The following is a 13,497-nucleotide window of genomic DNA, read 5'->3' on the forward strand; positions in this document are numbered from 1 at the left end:
GATTTTCTACATCCAGTAAGTATTTCTCATACATTTCTTTCTTTTTGGGTTCAAAACATGCTAAAAGATTGGTCCTTTTTTGTATTTATTATTTTGAAAAGAACATCCATTATTTTTATTTTCTTTAAAGACATCTAAATTGAGAGTAGAAAATGGGGAGAGGACGGGCGCGGTGGCTCATGCCTGTAACCCCAGCACTCTGGGAGGCCGAGGCAGGCGATGACTAGGTCAAGAGATCGAGACCACCCTGGCCTCGATCTTTTTAGTAGTGAAACCCCATCTCTACTAAAAGAAAAAATACAAAAACTAGCTAGGCATGGTGGTGTGTCCCTGCAGTCCCAGCTACTCGGGAGGCTGAGGCAAGAGAATTGCTTGAACCCGGGAGGTGGAGGTTGCAGTGTGCCGAGATTGTGCCACTGCACTCCAGCCTGGTACCTGGCACAAAGCGAGACTCTGTCTCAAAAAAAAAAAAAAGAAAGAAGAAAGAGAGAAAGAAAAGGGCGGGGGAGAGAGAGAAAGGAAGAGAGAGAAAGAAAGAAAATGGGGAGACATAAAAATACACAATGCCGGGGGGAAAGCAGGTGCGGTGGCTCATGCCTGTAATCTTTGCACTTCGGGAAGCCAAGGCGGGTGGATCACCTGAGGTCAAGAGGTTCAAGACCAGCCTGGCCAACATGGTGAAACCCTCTCTCTACTAAAAATGCAGAAATTGGCTGGGCATGGTGGCGAACGCCTATAATCCCAGCTACTCAGGAGGCTGATGAATGCAATAAACGAATGAATATAATAGGTATACAAACGCTTGAACCCAGGAGGCAGAGATTGCAGTGAGCTGAGATCGTGCTATTACACTCCAACCTGGGTGATAGATACGGACTCCGTCTCAAAAAAACAAACAAAAAAACAAAGAATACCAAATGGACATTAATAGGAGCTATTTTCCTTCCTGTACCCCACCTACCACAGGTATGAAGGTGGAGCAGGCATTCTTGCTCATTATTGCCACCTTCACCTCAAAACTCCTAGGTCTGCTGAAATGGGCATTTCCCACTTATTGTAGTTATCCACTTGTCTTCTTTATCTTACTATCTTTTTAAATAAGGATTTTACATGTTGTTCTCTGCTCTTCTTTCCATTACTACTCTTTTTATTATACTTAGTGACTTTAATATCACTAAGAATGTTAATCCATCTAACACTGACTTCTTAGGCACATAAATCCCCTATGGCAGACATCACTGGTTTTTACCCAACATCTTTTCGTCTCTTCTTCCTTGCGAACCAATTTCAATTATCAGGCTACAGTGTGCATAGGCAAGGTGGGCCCAGTCAAAACTGGTAGGTTTAAATTAATCATGGTAATTCCATTCCACATTGCAAGTGTTGGTCAAGAATTAGGTATATGACCTGGTTAGAACTTAAATGGTACCTTGAGAAGAAGTCCACTAGGGGGCTTCAGAGAGAGGTTTTAATATGAAAAGACATATGAAACTAAATGAATCTTCCACTTTTTGGGTCTCTGAATATGTGCAGATAGGAAGATGAAATTCTTAGTGTACTCTGCCAATGAATCTATTTAGTTCCTTTTTATACTAGCAGGGAACATCACCATGTGATAACTCAAATGTCTGGTATGTCAAGTCAGATGATATATGAACTGAATCTGGTATACAAAGACTGAATCTGGTATATAAAGACTGAATCTGGTATATGAAGGGAGGCCTTGCCTTCCAAATTTTATGTCTGAAAGTTGAGGCCTACAACATTGTGGAATCATGTAAGGAAAGCAAAGAAATTAATAAGGGAAGCTACCCCAAGATTGACACTGAAACCATTTACTTCTGACTTCTTGAGACAATAAATCCATATTACTTAAGAATTCTCACAGCTGTAGCCCAAAATAATCTAACTGACAGACTTCTCTCCAGCATACCCAGATTAACTGGCCATATCCTAAACTAGTGGTTCTCTACTGCAGGTGGTACCATCACCTTCTGTGGAGGGGACACGAGAAGGGGAATAAGTTACTGACACAGTCCATGAGGAGACTGCTACAAGTATTTAACATCTGGAAACTCAGAATGTTGAATATCTCACGGTATGAAACCAATTCTCATGTGAAAAATATTACCTCACCCCAAATGCCTGTGGTTCACCGGTTGAGAAATTCTACTATATACTTTGTTATTATCAATAACTGCATGCATGACCTCCAAAATTATCTCTTATCCCTACATGTAACTACTATAGGGAACACTTCAACAATTCTTCATTCCCATAAGAAATACCTATCAATGAGTTCCTAACACTTTCCACTTTTCTCCTCTTTATTTGCTTATCCTGGTTAGATTATTTGGTCCATCACTGCTTTGCAAATATCTTCAATTTCTTTACCCTTTTCACCTCTGTTGTACTTATTCTAGAAAGCCCCCAATCTTGGCTAATTTCTACTCTTCCCCTACTTGATTATTTCACCCACGCAGCTGAAAATGGCTGAAAAAAATACACAGTCATTTAAAATTCATTATTACTAAACTTAAATAACTTGGAAATCCTATTTCCCTAGCTCATTAACTCTTTTCATCTTCGTACTGACCATTTCACATTTTCTCTTTTTCTTATCAAATATCTAATATCTCCTCTACCTTCCTTACTCTTAGCAGATGACCCTACTTTGTATTTGATTTATTGTTTGTCTCCTCAAAGTAGAATGCAAACATAACAGGGGAGGTATTTTTGTCTTTATCTGTTTTTTATTATATCCCTAGTCATGTGCAGAAGAGTTACTGGCTGTTTGATACTCAATAAATAGCTGATAGATGAATGAATCAGTTTAAATGTTAATCTATGTCACTACGAAACAAGTTTAATAGCAAAGGCCAATGATCTTACATTTTTGGTCACTTTGCTCTATGTAAATGACACTAATTGCATGTAAAAATACAAAGAACAAATTAAAGAATTCAAAACATTAAAAAAAAAAAAAACCCAAAACAGGAAATTCTCAGTCGTAAAGGGATGGGCTAGAAAGCAAAAGGTTACGGCTTTGTTTCTCCTGCTATAAAAGTAAAAATTCAATATATAATTTGAAAAAAATCTTATTTTTAAAAACAACCTTGGTTTATTTTACTTAGTTCTCTTTGCTTTCCCAGTTGGAGATGGAAAAGTCAGGCACTCTGAGGTAAAGAGGCAATTACAACTGCTTCTTACCTAAAACCGTATCCATTTCTGTGAGTGAACTTAGGTCAAGCCTGGCTTAAATTGAGAGAGAACACGCTTCTTGAAGCGCCTGAAAGATGTGTGGGGATGATGCAACAATTTGGAAATCTCAAAGTCCCTAAGCATATGGTGTTTTTATTCCCATGGTATATTTTAATTGTTGTACTTGGGGGCTGCATGGGAGGTTAGGGAGCTTTGAAAAGTCAGACTGAAATTTCTGATAGCACAGAATTATTTCAAAGAGCTGCTTGAGGAAGAGAATCTGCTTCAAATACATGGCCAGTCTCTTCATCAAGACACTTACCAAATTTGGAAATGGTATAGGGCAGAAGGCTGAAGAGTGGAAAAAATTTCCCATAGTTTATGAAGTGAAGGACAAAAAGGCCCAACCAGGCTCTATCTAGCTCCCCATTCCGGACATTTGAAATCAAAGGTAGGTTGAGTCTAATTAAAAATACAATTTAGTCTTGTCCAAGCTCAATTTTTCATGGAATGAAAAGGGAGAAACCGCTCTGGAGTAAAAATAATATAAACTTCCTTCACTATGTTATTTTTATTCATGACATCATTCATATGAGACATTTGGAAAAGCAGAAAAGCATGACAAATGAAAGGAAAAAAAACAGAAAGGCAGGTTCACAGATGATTCAGTTGTTGAAATTAGCAGATAAGGACCTCAAAATATTATTAAAATGTTTAAGAAAATAGAGCAAAAAAATAAACAAAGATAAGGGGAATTTCAACAGAGAACTGAAAATTGAGAGAATCAAATAATCTTGAACTAAAAAAGATAATATCTAAAATTCAGATTAATTAGATGGACTTAACAGCAAAATGGGTACAGTAGAAGACACAACTAGTGAATCTGAAGGCAGATTAATAGAAAATATCTTATTGAAGCATGGAAAAAAAAAGAGAAAGAATGGAAGGAACAGAATAGAGCATAAAGAAAATGTGAGACACCATCCAACATACATGCAATTAGCGTCCCAGAGGGAGAGGAGAAAGTATGTGAGGCAAAATACTATCTACAGAGATTATTGCTTAGAAGTTTGTAAAACTGATAAAAGATATCAAACAATATTGCAAAAGCTCAGTGAATCTCAACCAGGATTTTTTGTTTATACAAAGAAAGCTAGGATTAAGATTAACAGCTGGCTTCTCAAGAAACATTATGGAAATTATTACAGAAAACAATGAAATAATAAATGTAGAGCCCTGAAAGAAAAAGCTGCCAAGCTACAATTCTAACCCAGTACAAGTATTCTTCAAAAATGAAGGTAAAAATAAAGACATTTTCAGATAAACAAAATCCTATCAAGAATTTGTCACAACACACTCACATTACAAGAAAACACTAAAGGAAGTTTTTTAGGCTCAAAAAAAAATAATTCCAGATAGAAATATGGATCACTAGGGAGAAATAAAAAGCACCAAATGGGTAAATAAATGGATAAATAAAAAGATATTTAAAATTAATTAGTAAAGAAAACAAAGCAACAATTGAGTAAAAATGTATTAAAAGATTTATAACACAGATTAAGGTAAACTATATAACAACAGCCAAACAAGGAGTCATGTCAAGGTTTCTACTTGTTTGTGAAGTAGTAACATATGAATTATTAAGAAAAAGATCCATAAAGAACTAATAGAAAAATGGGCAAGAACCTCGAACCAAAACTTCACAAGACTAGATATCCAAATGGATAGTAAATATATGAAAAGATATTGAACCTCATTATTCTTCAGGGAAACGCAAATTAAAATCACAGCAGGACACCACTATACTTCTACCAGAATGGCTATAAGTGAAAAACGCTGATAATACCAAGTTCTTGTGGGGAGGTAGTAGAACTATGCACTGGTATAGTCACTTTGGAAAACTCTTTGAAAATATCTTCTAAATTGAAAGCTGAAAATCCTCTACTATACGGCCCAGAAATTCTATGACCAGGAATATATCTGAGAGAAATAGTACACGGGACCATCAAAATAAATATATAAGCATATCCACAGAATCTTACTATAGTAGTCAACATCTGGAAATAACCCAAATATTCACCAACAACATATTGGATAATTTTTCAGTACTGATATACAATGAAATACGAAACAGCAATACAGAAAAAAAAGAGCAAACTACTGATATATATAAAACATGGATGAATCTCAAAAACAACGTGGAGTAAAAGATGCCATACACAAAAGAGAATATGCTGTATGATGCTATTTATACGAAGTTCAAAAATAGGTAAAAATTAATTAATGGTCAAAGAAATTAGGATGATGTTTATTTCATAGTGGTAGGTTACAAACTGTGAAGGGGCATGTGATCACTTTATCCTATGCTGGAAATATTCTACACATGAGTATGGGTGAAGATTACATCAATGTATGCATATGCAAACATTTATTAGCCTTATACTTAAAAGTAGAATGCTTGCACACCTTGCTGTATGTATATCACACATTAAAAAAAATAGAAAAACTTCAGTCACAAAAGGGAAGAAATCCATATGCAGAGATCTTAACAACTTACAGAAAAACAGAAAATAGTCCGTCCTACTGATGTCTACACAGGCTTTTTCTCTACTGGGCCTCTAAAAGTATGATAGGAAAATTTTATTATTGTAAAACTCTGATTGTTTCTCTCTTAGGAGTTACAAGTTCTTGATTATTTGTCCATAAATACATTCCTTCATTCATAAAATATCTAAGTAAAATATCATTCTTTATTTTAGAGAAAAAAGCAGAAAAAAAAAGACATAGAAGTACTAGGGATAGATATACGATAAACTGTCAATAGGGTGGTCAGGAAAACCTTCATTGGAAGGCCTTGTTCAATTAGAGACCTGCTTTAAGTAGAGAGTATTCTAACATTCAAAGGTCGAGTTAAGGAGAACTCAGCAAAGGAGAGTGGGAAAGACTGGTTTATGAGGAAAAAGAAAACCAGGAAATAAAGAGTCCCAGAAGCCAAAAAGGAGAGTGTTATCAGGAAGAATAAATGCTCGACAGGGCCAAATATTGCTGACAGGTTAAAAGGTGAAGACAGAAATGATCACTGGATTTTACAATACAGGATACTGAAATAGACTAGGGAAGCAAAGTAGGACTGCTGGGCAGCATGAAGAGCTGACTTGAGGTAAGCAGGAAACTGAATTGATACTAGTTAGCATGTTGTGGGTGTTTTAAGTAAGTTGTCTTCAGTTGCATAGTTGCAGAGACAAAGTTGTATTCACAAAACTGGTTGGGATTCTGCCAAAGGTATTTGACAAAGAGAAAGAGGAATTATAAATAGTACCATAGGATGGAGTCGATGAAATGGAGTAGAGAAAACAATCACTGAAGGTAAAGAATCAGAAACTAACTCATAATCTTAAAAAGTTCACATATGTGCATATTAAAATCACCATATAAGACAGAAGCCATGTTGCAGAGAATGACATTGTGATAGGAGCTAGAACTCTTAAAGACTGAGCAAATAAGATACAAAAAATCATTAAAGTGCTATAATGAAGTGAGGAGGGTCCCATTTTTCCCCATCCCCAAAGGTATTCCCACACATTTATAAACGTACATATGTACCCACAGGAAACAAAAGCTATTTTGTTGTTGTTTACTGTTAATTGTGTGATCTTACACAAATGGTGTTATGCTATGTCCTGCATAAATTTCTACAACTTGATTTTTCACCACTTAATAAAAGAATTTTTTTTTTCAAAGATAAAACCACTTATAAGAAACAGCTCGGCCGGGCGCGGTGGCTCAAGCCTGTAATCCCAGCACTTTGGGAGGCCGAGGCGGGTGGATCACGAGGTCAAGAGATCGAGACCATCCTGGTCAACATGGTGAAACCCCATCTCTACTAAAAATACTAAAAATTAGCTGGGCATGGTGGCGCGTGCCTGTAATCCCAGCTACTCCGGAGGCTGAGGCAGGAGAATTGCCTGAACCCAGGAGGCGGAGGTTGCGGTGAGCTGAGATCGCGCCATTGCACTCCAGCCTGGGTAACAAGAGCGAAACTCCGTCTCAAAAAAAGAAACAGCTCATAACACTGTTAGTCCAATTCAAAAAGTGAAAATATATTTACCTTGAAGCTTTCTAGTAAGTTCAAGTTTTTCTTGCTCAAGACGCTTAATTCTTCTTTCGTAAGCTTCGGTTGCTAAGTTGTTGTCTAGAGTCCTCTGAACATTAACATCAAGATCCAGTGAGGTGGGGCCAGCTGTAACTCTTAAACAGCTCCGATCAGAAAGTACACTAAAGAAAAGGAAAAAAAAAATGTAGGTTCATACTATGATAAAAAGTTAACGTTTAAAAACGTTTTTTAAACCGACTCCGTATTTGTGGCATAAACATCTTTAAATTGCTCATTTTAAAAACACAGATTTGAATATCTTGCAGTCAGCTAGCTGAAATGATTCAAAAAAATTTTTGTAAAATCACCATAAACTATTTTTAGAAGCATTTTAAAAAATAAAAACTTAAAATTCCCCAAATTATTTTGATTAAAAAACCCCCCACAAACTAGAAAATGAAGTCTGCTGAAAGGTTATTGGTAGTTTAAAACAATTTGACCACATAGGTGAAACAATAGTAGTCAAAAGCACCAACCACAGCCTTCTTTACTAGAATTTGAAATTCAAAAGCAAGTTTCTGTCTTTAATTCAATACAATTTAAAATAAAAATACCGAAACTGCTGGACATTCGGTGGTGAACAAAACAAACAAAAATCCTTGCCCATCTAGAGCTCATATTCCAGTGACTGAGACAGAAATAAACAAAGTAAGATATCCATTACATTAGAAAATGTTAAATGCTAAGGAGAAAACAAAGCAGGAAGGGGAGAAATAAAGTACTGAAGGGGAGGAGATAAGAATTTAGATAAAGTAGTCAAGAAAGCTGTGACTGTGAAAGTAACTTTGGAAAAAGCTAAGGAAGGGTAAGGGGACCAGTTAAGGGAGTATCAGAAGAAAGAATGTTCCAAGCAGGTGAGACAGAAGTACAAAAGCCCTGAGACAAGAAGAGTATGTCTGACATATTCACAGACCAGAAAGGCAGCCCGTGTGGATGGAGTTGAGTAAATAAGGAAAAATGAACTCAGAAAGATAAAAGTAAGGCACTCATGTAGGGCCTTGTAAGAAGTTTGATTTGGAGTTAAGATATGAAGCCACTGGAATTGGGGATGGGTGGACTGGTCCCGAATAGGGAGTGACATGTTCTGACTTCATCTTTTAAGAGGATCACCTGAACAGGTTCAGAGAAATAAAAGAGAGTAATAAGTGAGTGGTTAAGATGGATTTTTAACTAGACAAGAGGAGCGGTCTCAGCTGCACATTTAGAAGTCATCAGCGAATCTCTGGCAGAACACTAGAGAGGTTTAGATGGAAAAGAGAAGTTTAAAGACTGAGCCACAGGACACTCTGATGTTCACAAGCCAGGGAGGTCAGGAAGGATCAGGTAAGGAGACTGAGAAAGAATGACCTGCAAGGTTAGGGAAAAAATCAGTCAAGTGCCCTAGAAGAGAGAAAAGAAAGTTGGCGTTTTTTGTGTGTTTTTTTGAGTTAGAGTCTCGCTCTGTCACCAGGCTGGAGTGCAGTGGTGCAATCTCGGCTCACTGCAACCTCTGCCTCCTGGCTTCAGGCAATTCTCCTGCCTCAGCCTCCTGAGTAGCTGGGACTATAGGAGCGAGCCACCACATCCAGCTAATTTTTGTATTTTTAGTAGAGATGGGGGTTTCACCATGTTGGCCAGGATGGTCTTGATCTCTTGATCTCATGATCTGCCAAACTCAGGATTACAGGTGTGCACCATCACGCCTGGCTCAAGAAGAAAGTAGTTTAAAAATATGGAGCTGTGGCAAATAAGATGAGACTAAGCAAGTAAGACTAGGACTGAGAAGTGATCATTAGATTTAGCAAGGTGGTCAACATGACATTGATAAAAGCAGTTTGCATGAAGTGATGGGGGCACATACCTGACTGAAATGGATTCAACAAACAACAGTATGAGAATAATAAACAAAATATGGTCAACTGTTGAAGTAATTTTTCTATAATGTAGAGCAGCAAAACAGTTAAGAGGTAAAGGAAGTAGAATCCGGATTTTATATCTTGCATTAAGATTGGAGAAAGTATTGAAATTTGTAAGCTAATAGCAATGATCTGATGATGCAGATGACATAAGAATTTAAAAATTCATGACATAAAAGCCAAAACATGTACTAGACTAGCCAGGAAGGGATGCAAGAGACTGGTCTTACTAGAGGCTTGCACAGTTCATCCATGAAAAGAACAGTATTATTTGGGTCCAGCATTATGAAGGTGGTAAATGCAGTGACTGGAGCTTGTGAAAGTTGTCTGCTGTTTGCGTCAATCCTTTCAATGAAAAAGGATGCAAGATTATCAGCTGAAAGTGAGGATGACAGAGGTTTCAAACTCAAGTAGAAAGAAATAGGCCAGATGCAGTGGCTCACATCTGTAATCCCAGAAACAGGGGAGGTTAAGACTAGAGGATGCCTTGAGGAGTTGGAGGCTGCAGTGATCTATGACTGTGCCACTGTACTCCAGCCTAGATAGCACAGCAAGAACCATCTCTAAATTGTTTTAAAAATTAGCTGGGCATGGCCAGCTACTCGTGAGGTTAAAGCATGGAGATTGTTTGTGCCCAGGAGTTTGAGGCTATAGTGAGCTATAATTGCACCACTGCATTCCAGCCCTTCTGCTGCCCAGAACGAGACCCCATCTCTTAAAAATAAAAAAAAAATAAAAAATAAAAATTATCTAGGTGAGTGGAAGAGTGAATACACTAGGGTAATACAGTGTATTTGTCAGACAAGAGGCACTTGAGTTTAGTAATCTAAAGTAGAGCAGTAACAATAGTCAGCTATTTTCTCTAGTCATTTGGAACTGTACAGGTACAGGTAGAGAACAAAATTTTAATAGTCAATGTTGACTTAGCAATACGAGTATAACAGAATGAGAGACAGCCAAAGAAACTCACATGGCATACGAGGAGTGATTATAATCATTCTCAATGGAATTTAAACAGGGTAAGAAGGAAATAGGGAATATAAGTGAAGTGAGGGTCAGTGAAAGGATGGTAGGATCAATGAGTTGAAAGTTCTTCTGCTTAACATCTAGAGAATATTCAACAGCAAGACACTCTTCTAATTACTGCCTCCCTGCTAAAGATTAGACTCTGAGCTCTGTTCCATTCTTTCCCCTCCAATATGGGTTAAGACTTTTGTGTATTCTATTCATTTTGTAATGCTTAACTTTATATTTCCAGCAATAGGCTCATTCTATTTTTTAAGAAGTTTTAATTTACAAGCTTTCTCATACATTTTTTAGGAAACTCAATTCAATTTAATCTGATTTAAATTGTCCAAACTATGTTAAGTTTTCAAACTTACCAGCTACTAGTATATGTAAAACCAACAAATGGCAGATGGTGGCCAGAAAATGCTGTATGCGTTGGTGGGGGCATCGTTTCCTAAAGGAGAAAAAAACATTTGGTAAGAATATAGAGCTATGACCTGTAGGCTTTGCTGTAAATATAAAATGCCAAAAAGAAATATTTTAAAAATTGACTGTTCATTTTTAAAACACTGATGAGTTTGGTACAGTTGTTTAGTGATATAAAATTTAGACCATGAACCCCTCTACTCTCAAATTCTAATTAAATGACAATAAAGACTGAAAGTCTGATATTGAGAATACAGTCATTATTCATGTATTCTGTATTTGCAAATTTGTCTAGAAGCGAAAATTTGCTTGTAAACCCCAAATCAATACCTGTGCTAATTTTACAATCATTTGTAGACATGTGCAGAGCAAAGTAAAATTTGAGATGTCCTATGCTCACATTCCCAGCTGAGGTTGAAAAGGAGAGGCTCTGCCTTCTCACTTAAACTCTCATATTATAAACAAGTGTCCTTTACAGGGTCTCTTTGGTGTCATGTATTTCACATTTTTGTGCCTTTATGTGATTTACTGCTTGCAAAGGTCCCCAGGCATACTGCTGAAGCACTGTCTAGTGTTCCTAGTGCAAGGGACAGTTATGTACCTTTAAGGAGAAAATAACATGCTAGAAAAGCTTCATTTAGGCATGAGTTAACAGTGCTGCTGGTGGTTAAGTTCAATGGTGAGTTCAGTGTTAATGAATCAACAATATATATTACATAAAGTGACTTTAAAGAGAAGCACACATAAAACAAGACTATGTATGATCAGCTAATCAGAGACTCACAGGAACCTAACCCTGTGTTTCCCCCAGAGCAATGGTTCAATATTAGCTAACAGTGTTCACAGCAACAATATAGAACCTAACTACCTTGAATAATTAGAATCAACTGTACTATGTATTTAATTTGGAATGATTCACAATTTGTTAATAGTAAATAGAATTGTATTTGTAAACAATTGGTAAGAGAAGTCCATTTAATTCTTCATTGTGAAGTTCAGACAGGAAAGTATGAGAAATTTTTATCTGTCTTGAATATAGTACTAGGACGGTTTTACAAGTATCAGTCATTCAACAGTGATCACGGCTTATTGTATTGAAACTGTATTCACTGTTTCAGTGAAAAGTAATATAACATGTGTACTTATGTACCCACAAAAATTAAAAATAAAAAGTTTGTTAAGAAGTCATATAATATCAACATAAAAATTTTTAGTACAGAATTAAAGCCACAGTTAATTGAATAAAAATGAAAGCTCAAATTAAGAAGGCCAAAAAGGCAAAAAACACAAAAATTTTAAGTTCTTATTTTCCTAAATTTTAATCTCATATAACCTAAAGGTCACCTAACCTCATATAACTAACATAACTCATATAACTAATCTCATATAACCTAAAGCAGAGGTCAATATATTATGCTGGCCTGTTTTAGCATTGCCCACAAGCTAAGAATAATTGAATTATTTGGCTAATGAACTGGCCAAATAATTGGCTTGAGGTCTGCCGTTCACCTCAAGCAGGGCTATACCTCAGGGCTATACCAAGACTGTGGACTATTTTCCCTACTGATTTCCTACCAAGGTTGCTATTGTTAGCAGCAACACACTGGGCTTAGGTATTTAGCCCTGGAATCTGCCCTCTGTATCAGCAAAGCTGCTGATTTTTCTATCCAGTTCAATGCTACTAATACTACTGTCCCAGACAAAGTCAGTGGTGGGGATGGAAGTGTGTGGTACATGTGACTTTAACTAAAGTTCAGTAATTTTTCCCAAATAAATGCTTCTCAATTTATTTCTTTCTCTTCAGTTGATGTATCAAGCCCTGACATGGTTATTTTTGACAATTTTGTCCAGTTTTATGATTAGTTTTAGGGAGAAATTTGACACTCTTTACTTTGCAATCATAAAATCTTGTTTTTTAAGTGCCTAATTTGTTTTCGTAGAAAGCTTAATGGTATAACTTATCTAAGAAGTAAAACTTCTAATTTTAATTTTGTTCTTAGTCATAAATATGTTCACCTCAGTTAACTTTCTTCTTGATTTGTGACAGAATAAGCATTGGAAGCCATGATCACTGTTTGACTGATAACTGATAACTGTAAAACAATCCTAGCAAAATACTTATAAACCAAAAAATTACTATATAACCATATTAGAAAGAAACAGAGGGACAGAACTTCTTCACAGTGTCATACTTACAGAATTTTTTAAACAATCATCATCTACATCAAAATTCGATGTATCTGTTGGGCTACTAACTTCTGGAATATAAGGTGCTTCACAGTTCCGAATATTATCCCAGTCAATTCCACTGAAAAATGGGTGCTTCTTAAAGTCTTCTATTCCATTTTGACCAAGTCGATGTTCTCTGCTACAAATGAGCCTTCGAATAAGATCCTTAGCATTTTCAGACACATCAGTCACTTGGGCTGGAAACTGAAACCTCTCCTAAACAGAGAAAAACAGAAACAAAATATGAATCAGTGTTTAACTTACTACGTAAGTTGGTTGACTTATTTATTTTCTTAAAAATACATTTTCTTTTAAATATATCTAGTAACTGTATGTTGGTACAAAGTACTAATAATAAAGGAATACAGGGATGAATGACAGATCATTTTCCCAGAACTTCCAACTGCATATACGACCTAAACATGCATGCGCTAGAGAAGGAAGAATAAATGATACCTTAAATACTGTAAACTACTATGAGAATGAAGAGGAATTAATTAAAGTAGTAGAATTTTACTCAATATTGATAATGGTCATATAAGTTACATACTAATGATTAACCAACAATAAAAATACATATTTTTT

General features: G+C 36.2%; 1 protein-coding gene across 18 annotated transcripts in view; it reads right to left on the reverse strand.

Moving 5' to 3' along the window:
• The window catches only part of CDC42BPA (CDC42 binding protein kinase alpha), a 327,782-nt gene that overhangs the window by 140,447 nt on the left and 173,838 nt on the right, over positions 1 to 13,497 (reverse strand). For all 18 annotated transcript variants that reach the window (XM_074385301.1, XM_074385302.1, XM_074385296.1 and 15 more), the window contains exons 8-10: positions 12,880 to 13,128; positions 10,632 to 10,711; positions 7,310 to 7,476 (exon numbers count right to left, since the gene is read on the reverse strand). In XM_074385301.1, coding sequence (XP_074241402.1) covers positions 7,310 to 7,476; positions 10,632 to 10,711; positions 12,880 to 13,128 — 496 coding nt within the window. The remainder of the gene's footprint in view (positions 1 to 7,309; positions 7,477 to 10,631; positions 10,712 to 12,879; positions 13,129 to 13,497) is intronic.

The sequence above is a fragment of the Saimiri boliviensis genome, chromosome 14 (assembly GCF_048565385.1).
Source record: "Saimiri boliviensis isolate mSaiBol1 chromosome 14, mSaiBol1.pri, whole genome shotgun sequence".
Taxonomy (NCBI): Eukaryota; Metazoa; Chordata; class Mammalia; order Primates; family Cebidae; genus Saimiri; species Saimiri boliviensis.